Genomic DNA, 18,082 nt, shown 5'->3' on the forward strand with positions numbered 1-18,082 from the left:
CAACAGAAATTTGACGTTGGGTTGTACGTGAGAGCAGGGACTAAATCAGACCAGCTACAGGGTCACCAACTGCAGATGAAACTTTGTCACATGTAGAGAGTCTGAGTTCATTCATACTTGGTTTTGCCTGTTTTGTATACCTATCCTCTTGAAGCAAAATTTAATACTGAACATGAAAACATTTCTTAAACAGATAGAGAGTTTTATAAGTGAGTTACCCCAAACAATTACTTAAAAAAAAGCAGTCTTTAGAAATAACTTAAAATTGATGAATAAACAAACAATTCAGATATGTTGTCTGCGAAAACTAGTTTGGCAAGCTCTAGTTCATACCCAGAAATTATTCACTTCATGCTTCACAGTCATACTTCAAGTAATCAACAATCCACTTATCTCCCAGGTACATTATGAATGTCTGAGACACATGTAAAAATAAAATCATGTTTTATTTATTCAGTAGCCCCTCTTTGTTAAATCAAATTATGGAATTTATACCTGAGTAAATGCTGAAGGCAAAAGAGAGTGAAATTTTGAGTCTCACCCCCGTTACATTGGTGAGTGACCTACCCACTCTGAGCCTTACCTGTGGAGGCCTGGCCGTCTAAAGATCAAATTGGGAAGCACGGCCTAGGTTTGGTTCTGTACTCTCTCCAAGTCATCTCATAGCTTAAGATGAGCTGAGGAAGTTGGGGGACAGATCCAAATAGCTGGGCTGAGGACAGCAGATCTGATGTAGTAGGTGAACCGTTCTCCACGCATGACGCAGTCCCTGCAGGCTCACTGCTACTGTCCCTGCAGGAGGTCGGGGTGGAATGATCCACACAATCAATCCATCCTTCAGATCTGCTCCGACTCGAGTAGTGTCCTTTGCTGTGTCTCTAGCAAGTGTCCCAGTGCTGAGACCTGTCCTTTGCCTGTCTGGCACAGTCACAGATGCTGCCTGACAAAACAGTTTGCATGCTTTGATTTATCACATGAGAAACGGTCGGCTTATCTGATGGGACAGTTTAACAAGGTGGAAACAGCATTTCTTGATGTCCTCACTCACACATAAAGCTACTTTTCCATTTATCCAAAGTAGTCAGGATTTGCAGTTTTCCCGTGTAGATACATTGTGGTACCTGGCCCCTAATCCTTGTCACAGAATATTTTAGTTTGGAAAGCCCCTCTGGAGATCATCTAGGTCATCTTCAAAGTTGGATCAGGATGTACAGGGCCTTGTCACCCCTAAGGCTTTTATTTCAGAGTGCTTCAAAGAAGCTCCAAGGATTTTCATTAAAAGAAGATGCATAATGATGTAGTAATTTAGAACAGCATGTAAATTAGGGAAGGCAAAAGAATTGCAGGTATTGCATCAGACCCTGCTAATCCCTGTCCCCTGCACCTACGGCACTGGGCTCCAATATTGGTTGCTCTAAAGACGCTTATGTTTTATAGAGGAAAAACATCAGAGACATTTCAGGATTCATCAAGGTGAATTATCTGATTTGCATCCGTTCCAATCAGTTCAGAAGTCTGTATCTTTGGTTTCTTCTAAATTCACTGCTATTATTCATCAGAGTTTTACATTTAGACTGAAAACCCTGAGGTCAGGGCATTTTGCATACGCCTCTTCAGAGATTAATCACCAATGTCCTGGCTGACTGGGCTGTTACGAGCAACGCCTGCTGCTGATTTTTTTTGTAATGGAAAGTTTGATTTTCAGCGCTTTGCAGATCTTTCTTTGATACCTTAGAGAGTTTGATCTCTGGGATGCATATGAAAATACAAAACCACAGTTTATTAATTAGCATCACAACAGAATTTCACATTTTTCCAAGAAACAATCTCCTATTCAAATTAGCATTATGTGAACTACTTTTGAGGGCACAGGCCTTTCATAGGTAGATGCCAGAGGAGCCATTAAATAATACAAAAGTTAAATATGTCATAAATACAATAACTTGAGGAAATGCCATTTTGGCACTATGCTTCTTTGCAAAAGTGTGTAAAAATAAAGCATCGTATACAGAAATACCTGTGACAATTTTAAACCATTAACAAGTACAGTATTTACATTAACATTGGTTAATTTTGAGCTCAGTGATGATGATGACAGGGTTGAGTGTCTATGGGTAAAAATGAGGGGAAAGGCCAAAAAGGCAGATGTCATGGTGGGAGTCTGTTATAGTCCGCCCAGCCAGGAAGAAGAGAGAGATGAAATATTCTACAAGCAACTGGGAGAAATCTTACGATTGCTAGCCTTTGTTCTTGTGGGGAACTTCAGATATCTGCTGGAAATACAGTACAGCAGAAAGGAGATGGTCTAGGAGGTCCTTGGAGTGTGTGGAAGTGTGGAAGTTCCTGACACAACCGGTGAGTGAACCAACTAGGGAAGGCACCCTGCTGGACCTGTTGTTTGCAAACAGAGAAGGCCCTGTGGGTGATGTGATGGTTGGAGGACGCCTGGGGCACAGCCATCATGAAATGATAGAATTCTCGATTCTTGGAGAAATAAGGAGAGGGGTCAGCAGAATTACCACCTTGGACTTCCGGAGGGAAGACTTTGGACTGTTTAGAAGGCAAGTTGATAAAGTCCCTTGGGAGGCAGCCCTGAAGGGCAAAGGAGCCCAAGAAGGCTGGGCACTCTTCAAGAAGGAAATCCTGGAGGCACAAGAGCAGACCATCCCCATGTGCCAAAAGATGAGCCAACAGGGAAGAAGACTGGCCTGGCTGAACAGAGAGCTTTGGCTGGATCTCGAAAAAAGAGGAAAGTCTATGACATTTGGAAGAAGGGGCAGGCATCTCGGGAGGACTACAAGGATGATGCAAGGTCATGCAGAGAGAAAATTAGAAAGGCCCAACTAGAACATAAATTGGCCAATTCTGTGAAAGATAATAAAATAATGTTTCTATAAATTAACAACAAAAGGAAAGCCAAGGAGAATCTCCATCCTTTACTGGATGCAGGGGGAACCATCGTGACAAAGGATGAGGGTAAGACTGAGGTACTTAATGCCTTTTTTGCCTCAGTCGTTGCCAGAAGACAGGGACAGGGAGCTGCCATGATCCAAGAGGAAATGGTTAGTCACCTGCTTGGCCAATTAGACATAGACAAGTCTATGGGGCCAGACGAGGTCCACCCAAGGGTACTGAGGGAGCTGGCAGAGGTGCTCACCAAGCCCTTTTCCATCATCAGTCAGCAGTCCTGGATGACTGGGGAAGTTCCACTTGACTGGAGATTGGCAAATGTGATGCCCATTTACAAGAAGGGCCAGAGGGAGGATCCAGGGAACTGCACTTGCATCACAACAATCCCATGCGACACTACAGGCTTGGGGGTGAGTGGCTGGATAGCTGCTTGGCAGAGAGGGATCTGGGGGTGCTGGTCAACAGCTGACTGGATATGAGCCAGCAGCATACACAGGAGCCCAGAGGGTCAATGGCATCCTGGCTTGTATGAGAATTAGTGTGGCCAGCAGGACCAGGGAAATTATCCTTCCCCTGTACTCAGCACTGGTGAGGCCTCACCTTGAATACTGCGTTCAATTTTGGGCCCCTCACTCCCAGAAGGACATGGAGGGGCTGGAGCGTGTCCAGAGAAGGGCAAGGAAGGTGGTGAGGGGTCTGGAGCCCAAGGCTGATGAGGAGCGGCTGAGGGAGCTGGCGGTGTTCAGCCTGGAGAAGAGGAGGCTGAGAAGAGACTTTATCACCGTTTACAACTGCCTACAAGGAGGTTGTACTGAGGTGGGTGTTGGTCTCTTCTGCCGAGTGACAAGTGATAGGATGAGGGGAAGCAGCCTTAAGTTGCACCAGGGCAGGTTTTGACTGGATATCAGGGAAAATTTCTTCACCAAAATGGTTGTCAAGTATTGGAACAGGCTTCCCAGGGAAGTGGTTGAGTCCCCATCCCTGGAGGTATTTAAAAGATGGGCAGACAAGGTGCTTGGACACATGGTTTAATAAAGGACAGGTACCGTTGGCCTCAATGATCTTAAAAGGTCTTTTCCTACCAAATGATTTTATAATGTAAGTTCAATTCAGAAATGTCAACATTAACAACAATTTAACAATATTACTGAAGTACAACATTACAGATAAAGCAGAATGACGCTTAAAGAAAGACTTTACAAACTTATATTCAATTAAGCAGCCAACGAATTAATGATCTTTGTCCATTTTACTTTGATCACATACAAATATGAAGAAGCTGTGTAAATAAATGTTGCCAAATTTGTATCACTCTTATTTTTTAATTTCTGGTTTGAAGGCACAGGAAACTACCATCAATAATTTATTCATAGCGAAAGTGGCAGCAGCAATAACGAAATCTGCCCCAGCATAGTCTCATGTATGCACCACCAGCACATCCCAGGGAGTTCCCATCTATGGGGAGAAGGGACTGTGTTCTCTGTGCTGCCATCCCTTCCTTGTCAGTAAGGTACTTAACACTTGTATAAGCTCCTACACACTAAAAGTTGGATCAATACCAAAAGGGAAGTGTTAGCTTAGTCAGAAATGAAACATAAGTTCAACAAATGTTTGGAGATGGCATAAAAACAGTCCATGACAGCACTTGGAAATGTATAAATTTTCTCTGTATTTCAGTGCATTCCAGATTTAACTGCAAAGTAAGTAAAATCCACTAATTGTAAAATGCCAAGCATTAGAATTGTACATTTTAAGAATTTCAAGACAGTGCAGGGTCTTGACTAATACAGTCAATGTTGGTCTGTGTTACCAGGCCACTGTTTTGCCCTTTTATTCTCCCCAGGATGTGCAAGGCAGATAAAGCTTCATACTGAAGTATTACGAACATTTTCAAGGCTCTTGTTGAAAGACTTCCTCATTTTTAATATTTTCCACTGGTTAACAACAAACATTAACAACAGAGTACGTGTATGAGAATCTGAACATGTACCTCCTCAAGAACTAAAAATTTTGACCATAAGAATGGGCCCTACATTGTTCTTGCCAGCAGGTTTTTTTTTTTCTGTCCATCTCAGAAGATAAAACTGGTTCTGAATTCATAGGAGGAAAAGAGCCAGTCCAAAAAATAAGCTTTTAAGATTTCAAGCTGAGTCAAAGTAAATTACTTAATTTATTCCACACGTCCTTAGCAAAGCAATATTTTCACCAGCAATAGTGGTGGGCAAGCTTTATCGTAGGAGACAAACAGAAATAAGAAGTGTCGCTCCGGTAGCGTCCTCAAGGAGCTGCTGGCCCATGCACTGTGGCAAAACTTCCTACGGATGTCAGCATGTAAATACTTGTGTGCTGCAGTCTGCGGCCCGCAGCTGGTGTCGGGAGCTCCTTATTTGTGCCAGCAGCTAACTGCTAGCTGCCTCCTTCTTGGTCTTTGCCACTACTACAGGTCTTTTCAATGTCAGACGAATGCGGCGTTTCTTTGTTTTCTTCTCTTAGCCCTCCTTCCTGTGATTCTTTTGACATTTTCAATTTTATGCTGTCTGTCTTCTGGTTAATGGATGAGTTCAATCTCCATCTTCTCAGAGTCCTACAAAAATCTTTTCTGATGTTTTCACTAACCAGCACGTAGATGATTGGATCGGCAATGCTGTTTGCAGTGACTAAACACAGAAACACTGTAAAAGTTGTATATATCTCTCTTTCAAATGGACATGAGGAATTCTGATGAAGCAAAAAGTATGTGGATCTTATTAAGAGCACCACATGGTAGGGAGCAAAGCAGATCAGGAAAATGACAATAATGGCGATAGCCAGATACTTCACTTTGGCTTTCTGGCGACTTGTCAAGCTGCTGCTTGTTTTTGTACTTTGGAAAATTTTGTAGTTTGTGAAAATCAGGATTGTGAAAGGTATGGCAAATCCAAACAGGAATCTGGCAAAGTTTAAAGAAGCCAATTTTATGTTGAGGGGCAAAGTCTCAAAGCAGATCTTATCGGTATTGTTGTCTTCCATGTAAAATGTAGGACTGTAGATTATTGCAACCACAGCGAAGACACAACTCACTATTGCGAATGCCTTTTTCTGTCCTCTTTTCCCCCTTGACTCCAGAGCATACACCACTGCTACATAACGATCCACAGAAATGCAGCACAAAAGCAGAATGCTGATGTATATGTTGCAGAAAAAGATGAATCCTGTTACTTTGCAAGTGTTTTCGCCCATTGTCCACCGATGCTTATTGTTCACATAGATAATCCAGAGAGGCAAAGTACTTAAATACATCAGCTCACACAACGATAAACTGAAAAGGTAGACGGCAATTACTTTATTCTTTCGGATTTGTTGAAATGTAAGCAGGGAAGTTAAGCAATTTGCTGGAAGGCCTATGGCAAAAACGATGCTGTAAACAGCAACCAGAGGTATCTTGCTGACTGAGGAGGGAATTCCTGTGCAGTTGTCACTTGTCTGTGTACAATTTTCCATTGTTCTTTCTCCAGCTGGTGTTTCCTGACAATCAGAAGACAAGGTGGAAAATTAGCATTTGCATCACTTAAAAATGTGTCAGTAATGGTAATGGTCCCATAGGTGCCAACAGGACATGTCAGGGAACAAGTGGGATGCTTGTCTTGGGGAAGCATCTAAGTCAGGAAAGTTTTCCAAGACCTGCTGGTCTCCTGTAGTGTCTCCTGGGAGTCAGGTCTGATGTACTTCCAGGAAAAAGTGCATTTCTTCACAAGGAATTTCTTGACCACATCATGCCTACTCACTAGAACAGGGTACTGAGGACTGTCCCTAAACCAGGTGGCCTTATAAATAAGACGGAGCTGCTGATCAATTACCAAAGTCACTTCCCAGAGGAAATTAAGGGAATTAGTCTTCAATTTTTATTTTTTTTTTTTCAAACTGAGTAACAAAAAAAACCCCCTGCAAACCATAGAGGCAGACTTGCAAAAGAAGCTATAATTTATCAGTCAGATGGGGGAACTGTCTGAACTGGGTAGTGGTAGCTGTTGTGTCAGAGACTACCCAGCACACAGGAGCCGGAATCTGGGCACTGGTGTGTGCCTCCACACCGTATTACAACATATCGGTTGAGATCTAGCTAATTCAAGCTTCTCTCCTCCCTCCTCTTAATAAATAACTGCAGCTGAAGAACATAAACTTGTACCTCTATATAACACCCACCAGTGGAACTGCCTACCACAGCTGGTTGATGCCTCTGGGAAACAACAGGAAATAAGGGCATTCAGAGGAAGCGAACAAGTTCGAAGACAAGAATATAAACACATTTAAGAAATGGAGGTGAAAAAAATTTGAACAGGTGGGTTACAAAAAACTCCACCTTTCCAGGATAACCATACACAAGAGCAGACTTGGCATTTGGTTAAGTAGTACTAGGAGAAGCATTTCATGCAAAGTCACTTGATGATTTCCATGCAGAAGTCTCCAAGTGAAGAGAGGAATATGGAGGTGGGTGTGCTCTAGTGGTGTTGTGTGCCCTTAAAAATTGTACTTGCTCTATTTATGAGCTGAAGGCATCCACTGGATAACATCCTTGATAAAAAAAGGTCTTGTCTGGCCCAGTCTTTTGGGCATTCTCTTATGGGGTAGACGCTTGCTCCAGGGAACAGTCAGCTAAGTCCAGAAGGAGGAGATGCGTTGACAGAGATTTGAGTCCCTTCAGACTGAGGAGGGGCATGAGCTTTCTTGGTCCACCTGTGTATGAGCAATTTCTTTAACCCTGAGTTCAGGCAGGGGAGAAAGTAGCTTTTAGCAGCCTCAGAACATTTATTTGTTGCTTGTTTGGGCCCATCTCAAGCAGGCCAGGGGGAAGCAGTCTGCCTACCACTCCCAGTGCAGTGGTATTGTCTCCTGCATCTCTGGAAAGGTGAACAAGCTGGTGGGGACCTTCCTTACCCTCCGTGTGGGCAAGAGCAGACCCTGGAGTGGCATAAGCAGCTCCACCGCAAATGCCTAACAGAGCATCTGCCACCCAAGATCCCTAGAGCTTGAGGGGCAATCAGGTCCCCTGACTTAGTGTAGTTACCAGGTGATGAGAATGGTATGAGAAAAGTGACAACACATTGCCTTAGCCTGCGAGACCCTCACAGCAGCATGGTGCTAGCCACAGCCATAAACACCAAGAGAGCTTCTCCCAGCCCATGCCAAGAGATGTTCCTTTCCAGCAAATACCCCAATGCAGCCAGAGCCCGCTCAGTGACAGCAGCTCCTGGCCAGCGAGCAGGCAGGGCAGAGGCAGCAGTACCCACCCTCCCCATGCCCAGCAGCAGCACAAGCGCTTCCCCGGGGTGAGGACGTTTGGAAGGGGCCTCCATAGACAGAGGAACTGAGAAGGTGCCGTGTGTGTGTGTGTGTGTGTGTGTGTGTGTGCGTGAGAAGTACACCGGAGGGTGCGGCCGCACTCTGCGACTCCCTTCCACTTCCCCCTGCAGCAAACCGCGCTCCGCACGCATGCCGACACGTTGAAGAGGGGTTAAGAGGCAGCGGTCGCCACGGCAGTTCGGCCAAAGTGTCTTGCCAGAGGGACACATCCCTCCAGGTGTGAGAATCGTACCGGTGGGTATGTTCCGGCCCTCTCAAGGGGGATCTGGAGTTTCCTGTAGTTTCAAATGTCCCATCTTAAGAATGACTGGAGAAGAGGATCCTCATGAGAGAAGGGGTTAAGGGAATCTTAGTAGATAAGATGCTGCGTAATAATTATCGAGATTGCTGTGTAGCCCAAAGAATCAAATTGATAGATAGTGCTCAAATGTTTTGCTAACTATTGCACGAACTAGCTGATGCAAGAAGATTTGCAGCTCCTTACGAAGGACAGTTCCTGATAAGAGCCAGGAATTTGCCTGAAGAACCAGCTTAAACCGACCCTGCAGTTTGGGCAAGAGCAGAGGAGCAACTGAGTGTGCGCAAGAACAAGGGGTTATTGGTGGTGACGAAGAGGAGCCATCAGCCTTCATCCCCACGACCCCGGACGACCACCACAAGGAGGCACTGAGCAAGCGCAGTCAGGAGGGACTTATGGAAATGACCTCTTGAAACTAATTTTAATACGAAGCAGGGACAGGTTATGCATATGTATAGGCATATTGGGAAACTTCATGTATATGTAACACTTTGCTACATATAAACAGGGCAAGCTGCCACGTGGAGGTGCGCACGACTTTGGTGGGACTACCCCCCGTGCTGCCCAGCGCTGAATAAACATACCTACTTTACAATCTTACAGACTGGGGAGTCCGTTTTCTGCACGTCACTCGCTGGGGGGAAGATGGCATGGTACTCAGCAGGGCTGCCGCGAGGTTTCTGTGTGGGAGGGTGTAAAGTTACCTCCCTTCTTTCCTCCCAGTGAAAGTGTACTGATAGCTGGTGTTAACTTAGAAAAACAATGGTTGCGGTGGGGGCTGGTAGCGACTTGAGTTTTTTGCTGCCTCTGGGCACCCGCTGCCCTTGGTCAATGAGGTGGGGCCTACAGAACTGTTGTGTAGGGGGGATAAAAACAGTGCTTGGTTTCGGGGTCAGCAGCGGTTCTCTGCCCAGACCTCACCTGGGACGTGGCATACAAGAGCTTGTCCTTGACTCAATCACGTCTGACCTATGTGAGAGCTGCTGTACACCTGCACACCACAGAGCAGTCTTGGGAGACCTCCCCTTCCAAGGCGAAGCATAACAGGTGACTACAACACGTAATGGGGGAGATGGCAGCGGCCGCGACAGGGACACAGCGCAGTCGCACGCCATCTCAGTTATTCAGCGGCTGCCTTAGCCGCTGTGCCTTAGCAAAAAAACCTTCGAGAGTGGTTGAAGGTGCGCTCTCCTCCCCTCCCCCTGGGCTTTTCATGCTTCTCTTGACCCTGTGTTTGTCTGAACATTCTCCTTTCTGCACAGCCTACGCCTGCTGTTTGCCTCTTGAAGCTTCCCCCGGAGGTACCTGTCTTGCCAGCAAGCAGCTGGCGATGGTGCAGGGCAGGAAGGAAGTGGTAGAAGAGTTATTCTGTAGAAACATGGCTCCCAATGTTTCTTTCTCTCACCTCCTTCCTTTGCCTCCTCCCTTCCCGCTCTGCTCCACCTCTCCTTCCCGCACTTAGCACCCGTGGGTGAGGCTCAGGAAGGAGATGCCTGTGACTTTTTAAGTTCCTGTATGGGGCATGCTTTTTTTTTTTCTTGGCTTTTGGCGTATGGCCTAAGCCACAGGGCTGAGACTGAGCTGAAGAGACTTTCGCCCTTAAATGACTGTCGGCTGCCAAGCCCAAAGCCTCAGCTGGCAAAGTGCAGCCATAAGAAGTGAATTCATGCTTGTAGAGAAAAACCATGCGCTGAACGCCTCTCCTGAAGGTCTGGCCTGTCTCAGGAGCCTGGATCCTCGCCAGCAGTAACGCTCTGTGTCTCAGCCCCGTATCAGGAAGGAGGAGAGGAGGACATCCATTTGCTCTCCTCCCTCACCTTCTCCTGGCTCTCTGCCCTGTCCAGGGACGTGGCCCTGGCCACTTGCATCCAGCCCCAGTCCTGGGCGTCACTTGCTCAGCTCTCCAGGCCTGCTTAAGGGTTTCCTCCCTAAAGCGAAGATCAGAAAGCAACGCTCAGCAGACAACTTATGAAATTCCTCCCTGTGACATTGCCCCTCTGCAACTGAATGCACATTTTCATCCTGTAGCCAGGCCTTTAGAGTTTGCCAGTTTGATACTTGGCTCATCCCAGAAGATTCCCAGTTCTGTTGTCTTCTGTGATGGCTGGGCTGTGATGGCTGTATCCCCACATCGCTTGAATGCAGCGTTCATAACTGTACTGCTCTATCTAAAGAGGCAGCTGGTTACCTGTGAGCACTTTGTTGTTGTCCCACACTGGTACAGGACTGGAGCAGGCTAACCTGCAACTCGGATATTCATTCAAAAAAAAAAAATAATTACACAGCTGAAAAAAACATGCACCGTTTCAGGGTTCATTTTCTGCTAATATTTGTGATGAGCAATTTTAGCGATAGAAGCATTGGTTGAAACAGCAGAACTCAAGACATTTATCACATCCAGCAATTTTCAAGCAATTTTAAAGGATGATGCCAAGGATGAGTGATATCGGAGAATGTGTTTGTGAGAGACAAGCTGTTTCAATGCATTAGGTTTCTTAGCCATCCTGTAGCTTTCAACTGCACAAAGCCTGTCCAAAGTGGCTGTTCTCACATTTCTATGCTGTATCCTGTTCTGCTAGGGCTCCCCAACCATTACAAGGTGCTACATCAGGTGCTGGCTGTGTTTTGCATCAACAGATCTCACATACATTTAGCAGCACTCTGAGGCTCTTTGCTCTGTGACATTTACTGCACACAGCAACCGCAGTCAGCGTGTGCACGTTTCTCATGTTCAAGACGTGCAAAACATCTCATCTTCCAGGACAGAGACATCACCTCTGGCTCACGAAGGACCTGAGCACAAATCACTGGAAGATGGGGTAATCTGCTAAGGAAGATTTGATGTGTGCCTGCTCTGATTGTAGCCGTAACATTGGGCTACATAGGCCTTTCTAATGTTTTTGCATTATGTTCACAGTTAGATGAATAGACAATTACATTTCTTACTCCTAAAATGTAGTGCCTACATGCTCTTAATGTATAGAGACCTTATGGAGGGAAAACCCTGGAAAAGGGCATAGCACCTGGAAATGCCAAAATAAAAGGGGTTGTGGGTGGAAGAGGCATGATAGATGCGAAATCTCATTTTGTTGGAGTGTGGTGAGAAAGCAGCAAAAGTGCCTTGCTGCAGACCCACCAAGCAGGGCTGTGAAACCAGCTTGAGATTGACTGCCTGCCCTTCCCTCACCTTCTCTTTGATCGAGTGCACCTTGCATTCCTTGTGGCAGGTGGCCTGGATTTCCCAGGAAGAATGGAAAACTGCTCTTTCTCAGGCTTTCCTAGAAAGTGGCAGACTTCAAATGCCAAACTGGTGTCTGGTCTAGAAATCAGATCTTCCACCTTGTGGGCAGGAGCCAAAGAGCTGCTTTGTTGCGCAGGAGAGCCTACACGATGCTCATCTGTCCTCTCTCCCACCCAGCACCAGGGAGCGTTGAACTGTCCTACAGAGGTGCCCTTCACAGCTCACGGGAGATGAAATCATGAACCTGGGGTGCTGTGACATGGTTTCACAATCACAGACATGACAGAGTGGCAGCCTGGCTGTCACCTTTCTTTCTCTCTGCCTTGTCCCTGACCAGTCGGTCACCTGACCCTACAGCGAACATGTACAGAGTGGTAAGCTAGCAAAAAGTTGTCCCCTTTTTCTGTCTGGGTTAGTTGTCCACCAGCTGGCCTTTCTGAAGTGGCTCACCAGGGTCAAATCAGCAGCGGGGCTGGCACAAGGGAGTTAGCAGCAAGTAGCACGTGGCAAGGAGTTGTGCTGAGAGCAGTTCGGCCACAGTGTGAGCTGCACTCTCCATCAGTCTCCAGAGGCACTGCCAATCTCTGCTGACTATTTAGGGGTCTTTGCCACTGAGTTACCCAACCAGGCACGTTCTCTGTGGATGCTGCAAGTGCTAAGCAGAGCGCTTTGGCTAAGCAGCGTGTCTGGCTGTGGGAGTCACGCGGAGGTGGACAGCAGCTCTAACCACATCACTCCCTTCAGTTTTTTTGCCTTGAAAATGCCACTGCTAAGCCCAGAAAAGAGTGTGGACTTTCGTGAACCTGGTGGCTTAGAGCTTGTCACTTCAGAGTGAATGTTAAGTTCTTCACTGGAGTCTGAATGAAGCAGAAAAGGGTCCTGAGAGGTGCAGAGACTTGAATGGGGGCACTTGCTGCTCCTTCAGTCCAGTTGCATTAATATTGGGTCTTCCCTCAAGAGACCGAAGTGTTTTTGCCAACACTGAGGTGCGAAAAGGGAAGTGAAAACAAGGGGGAAAGCAAAAAGCTTTATTTTGCTTTTTTTGTTTTGTTTTTTTTATTTCTCTATGAGCTACTCATGAAAAAATGTTTCAATTTCCAACAGAGGCATTGGAGCGATAAAAATAACCCCTGTTAAGAAAGGTAAAAAAAATTTCCAGGTACAGTTACAGGGAGGAAGTCAAAAAAAGCACAATAGTTGAAGAAATCACTGGTTGAAAGTCTTTGGATTAATTCACCTGAGATACAGAGGGACAGAAGAGAAAAAAGGCACAGTGAAATCCATAACATAAGTACAATTTGATCAGTAGAGCACATTATTTATATATTTTTCATGTTTTAATATTTTTCTGGTCATCCTTCTATGCCAAGGATTATTGTTAGAGCTGAAAATGTTGAGAGTTTATGTGGATATTAAGAATAATTAAGAAAAAAAATTCACGCTTATATTGCTTAAGTTAAAAACAAACCATTCCTTCACACCTGCCTTCCTGCCCCCAACATTTGGAAAGGTTAAAAACCTGCATGTTTTAAAGCATAAATCAACCTTCAGTGAAACAGGACCTGAATTCCTCCTGAGGGGTTTTGCGTCCTTTCCTTCGTAGCATGTGGTACCATAACTGTTTGACACAAGAGTACTAACGTGGTACTAACGTCAGCCTGACCACTCAAATCTAGTATCGTAAGACATCAATTCCCAGATATGACAGTTATGCTGCCTACAATACTCACCACCAGAAACATCACTCCTCTTCTAAACCTGGTCTTTTTCTCATGCAGGACCTCAATTACCTGTCTGTAAACTTTATGAACTATTAAACTTCCCATCCACTAGCTTTTGTGTCTGTTAACGTTAATAGAAAGTAAGAAATTGCCATGGGTTATTTGCTGTTCTTGAAAGTAGAAAAGATATTTGTGGTGTCTTTGTGGATAAAAATAGATTACGACCCATTAGCCCAGCAAGTCTGTGAACTGGTTTACTTTTTTTTTTCCCCCCATTAGTAATAAACAAATTAGTAGATGGAGTCAATCTAGTCAAGCAAGTCTCAGCGTGCAAAGGAAGAGCAGCAATGGCTCCACTTAGTTTCCCAGCAGATCGATCATTTTTACTGACACACACAGGGTTGTGGGATTTGAAACTAGATAGTTTCACATTTGAATATAATATAATTTATGAATATATAATTTTGCAACGATATAATTTCAAAGCTCGGTAGAGAAAAAAGGGTGTTTTAAAGCTACAGGACCATACTGGGAATCCAGCCTGAGCACAACTCCATCTTAAAATATCTGCCTCCATCCTAGCTTGATCAGAAGGAAACCACCGATGGGATTTGAATGCAGAGACAAATAAACACTGTACGAAGCAGCTTTAATGCCTAGTTAGGAAAAAAATCTCTACATGATTCCTGAAAGATGAAAGTGGCAAGCTTCTTGTATTTGCTGGATTTCTGTTTGAGTTTTACCCTCTTTTGAACGCTCCCTGGCTGCTGCAGCCATGGAGAAGACTCTCAAGAAACGCGACAGACCTCAGAGCAGCCTTCTGCTGGACTGAGGCATGGCATGTGTTTTGTTTTGGTCACCAAGCGCAGTCATCTGGAGTTCAGGTAGGTTTTGTGCTAGAAGCAACCACTTCTGCGTCGGTGGTTACACTAATCTCCAACTGCGAGGCACCAGACAGAGAGCACTGTGGTGAAAGCAGATAATGGCCCTGTTGACTAGTACTGGTTAAAACAAGGTATGGGGCGTTCGTAGGCTGAAAAAAAGCTGCTGCAAGGAAACAGCAGGATCCTGAGATTAGTTATACAGCCTTAATGTTTAACTCTATACTGCAGATATAAGCAATCTCATTAAAAAAAAGAAGATTTTTGTAAGAAGAGAGAGATGTTCACATCTGCCATTCAGATGGGGAGCTCAGCAATCATTTCTGATGAGAAGAGGGTGTTTGATTTATCTCGTAATACACTGTTCATAGATATGAACAGTGACAGGACAAGGGGTAATGGTTTTAAACTAAAACAGGGTAGGTTTAGACTAGATATAAGGAAGAAATTCTTTACAATGAGGGTGGTGAAACACTGGAACAGGTTGCCCAGAGAGGTAGTGGAGGCCCCATCCCTGGAAACATTCAAGGCCAGTTTGGATGGGGCTCTGAGCAACCTGATCTGGTTAGCGGTGTCCCTGCTCCCTGCAGGGGGGTTGGAACAGATGACCTCTAGGGGTCCCTTCCAGCCCAAAACATTCTATGATTCTATGATTCTATGTGAACTCTCAGCCACTAGAGATTTTAAATACTGACATGTGGGCTTTAACATAGCTGCACGCATCCACTTCCCCCTTCCCACAATCTACAACTAAACGTACTGTTCTGCTAAAATTAGCAGCTGCGAGTGAACTATCACATAATTCAGGACTGAAAAAGGACCCAGCTTAAAACTGTGATCCTTCCAGAAACTGCTGTCTTAGTGCCATGTGACACTGCCTGGTGAGGGACTGCAGAGGAGAGCAGAATGCCAGGCAGGTAAGAGAGAAATGTGTAAAAGAAACCTCCTGCTATGGGGTTTCAAACCATCTTATTCAACACATCTAAAAGTAGGTAAAACTACATACGTGTCACACAGAGTAGATAGGGGAAGTTCACAGGTGAAAAACAGACCCCAAAATCGCCCCATACCAGTGGACTTTTTCCTCCAGTCTCATGATTTGGAGTCCATGATTCATGATTTTGGGACTTTTGGACCTGGCAAAGTTTCTTAGTCCTCCCTGAAAGCATCAGAAAGTGGCTGTTGCAGGGCAGATTTACTCCCTGGTACCTACCAGCTTGTCTAGAAAAGGTCCTGCAGCCAGAGGAATGGCTTCATGGCCAGGAGAGCCATCAGGAACTACAGAAATGCTGTCATAAATTTGAGGCTAACCTATAAAGCCAAGTCAAAAGGCTGAGAAAAGGACAGGTTTTGGCGCAGCGGCAGTGAAAGTGAACAGCTGAGAGCAGCCCCGAGAGTGGCAAGTTTTGTGCTGCTGCTTCACACCCCCTTCCTCACACACGAAACCAGCAGGCATATGTGCTCGATGCCTCCCTAAAGCCATCACAGCTTAACTGATAGCATGGCAGTGGGGGCTATTTAAACAAGCCTTCTGTTACTTGAAGGTCTCATTTGGAAACCTAACTCACCAGATGTTCTTGGAACTAAGAAGTCTTGGAAGAAGGAGATGAGGGGGGTATTCTCATGCACAGCTTCTCTAGCCTGCCCCCGGGTGATCCTGGATGTCAAAACACAGCCAAGTGCTGGCAGATTTGACACTGAGGGTTTACATGTGGATAAATGCTGCTCTGGACTCCTGAAAGAGCAGGCTGGGGTATCGGGGAGCAGGCTGCTTTACCAAGGCAAGGAGACCTGGCCATGCTGGCAGGCTGCTAGAGCTGAGCATGTCTAACTGACAGGTGTAAGGAAAACCCGACTTCAAGTGGCTGAACAAAGAAGCACCAAGACCCATGTTCAAACCCACAGGTGTACCCCTTAAGAAGGGGTGCTCTGTCATCCTTTAGACTTTCGGGTCTCCCCAGCAGCTACTTATGAACACCTTCCTCCTTCTTAAGGGCCTCAGCCATGCAGGCCGTCAGACAGGAGACTCCTGCCAAACCAGTGGCACCTCCAGTTAGAAATACACTAGGAGCCACAGAAAGGCCTGTACTAGAGCTGTGTTCACCCCAAACTGTCATGACTCAAAATCATCTCTTGGGCAACAACTGTTCACCTGGAGCTGCTGGAGATATGTGGACTCAGGCCGCACAGCTTCTCACCCTTCAGTGAATGCGGGCAGGTGGCCATGTGTGACACCTGGACCAATGCAAGGCCTAAGTAAAGCCTTCAAGTCTGTGTGTGAACAAGTGAAGGACAACCACAGCCACCCTGTGGCCAAGGGAGAGACTTGTCCTTGGTGGGAGGAACATCATGTCCAGAGGTGAGCGTTCAATCTCATCACCTCTCAGGCAGGCAGGGTGATCAGCATAGGAACGGCATAGCCATGCCTATGGCTTGTGCTTGCCCTTAGCTGGCACCCACTACCTCCATGCATGTGGACCCACAGAGGCTTTGGAGATTGTGGCCAGTCACAAGCGGTATTCCCCAGGGCTCAGTGTTGGGGCCACTTCTGTTTAACATCTTTATCAATGAACTGGATGAGGGGATCACGTGCACCCTCAGTAAGTTTGCAGAGAATACCAAGCTGGGCAGAAGTGTTGATCTGCTTGGGGGTAGGAAGGCTCTACAGAGGGACCTGGACAGGCTGGATCAATGGGCTGAGGCCAATTGTATGAGGTTCAATGAGGCCAAGTACTGGGTCCTGCACTTGGGTCACAACAACCCCATGCAATGCTACAGGCTTGGTGAAGAGTGGCTGGAGAGCTGTCTGGAGGAAAAGGACCTGGGGTTGTTGGTCAGCTGCTGGCTGAATATGAGCTAGCAGTGTGCCCAGGTGGCCAAGGCAGCCAACATCATCCTGGCTTGTATCAGAAACAGAGTGGCCAGCAGGACTGGGGAAGTGATTGTTCTCCTGTACTTGGCACTTGAATACTGTGTTCAGTTTTGGGCCCCTCACTACAAGAAGGACATTGAGGTACTGGATCATATCCAGAGAAGGGCAAGGAAGCTGGTGAGGGGTCTGGAGCACAAGGCTGATGAGAAGCAGCTGAGGGAACTGGGGTTGTTTAGCTTGGAAAAAAGGATACTCAGGGCAGACCTTATCGCCCTTTACAACTACCTGAAAGGAGGTTGTAGTGAGGTGGGTGTTGGTCTCTTCTGCCAAGTAACAAGCGATAGGGTGAGAGGAAGCAGCCTCAAGTTGTGCCAGGGGAGGTTTAGGATGGACATTAGGAAAAATCTCTCCACTAAAAGGGTTGTCAAACACTGGAATGGGCTTCCCAGGGAAGTGGTTGAATGTCCATCCCTGGAGGTATTTAAAAGATGGGTAGATGTGCTTAGGGACATGGTTTATTAGTGGAGTTGGCAGTGTTAGGTTAACGGTTGTATGTGATGATCTTAAAGTTCTTTTCCAACCTAAATGATTCTATGATTCTATGACCTTGGGCTCTATTGCTGCCACACATGAACAGAACAATGTTATTGTAGCGGAGTTGGGTAGAGGGCATGTGTTTTAGTGACCATGAAGTTATCCTGCTTCGTGGTAAGCTTCTTTGCTTGTTTGTAAGTTGGCTGTGGATTGTGGCTGGCCAATAGCTCTGTTTCCCCACATTAGTTTGGTTTTATTAATGGCCCAGTGGTGTGTCTGGCCGCG

At 45.9% G+C, this 18,082-nt stretch overlaps 1 protein-coding gene across 4 annotated transcripts in view; it reads right to left on the minus strand.

Annotated features, from left to right (window-relative positions):
• Window positions 1-3,864: 3,864 nt before the first annotated feature.
• Window positions 3,865-18,082, minus strand: part of GPR132 (G protein-coupled receptor 132) — an 87,591-nt gene continuing 73,373 nt past the window's right edge. For all 4 annotated transcript variants that reach the window (XM_035900403.1, XM_035900405.1, XM_035900402.1 and 1 more), the window contains one exon: window positions 3,865-6,414. In XM_035900403.1, coding sequence (XP_035756296.1) covers window positions 5,317-6,390 — 1,074 coding nt within the window. In that variant the 5' untranslated portion in view covers window positions 6,391-6,414 and the 3' untranslated portion in view covers window positions 3,865-5,316. The remainder of the gene's footprint in view (window positions 6,415-18,082) is intronic.

This window comes from Egretta garzetta, unplaced genomic scaffold, assembly GCF_000687185.1.
Source record: "Egretta garzetta isolate BGI_Z169 unplaced genomic scaffold, ASM68718v1 scaffold508, whole genome shotgun sequence".
NCBI classification, from domain to species: Eukaryota; Metazoa; Chordata; class Aves; order Pelecaniformes; family Ardeidae; genus Egretta; species Egretta garzetta.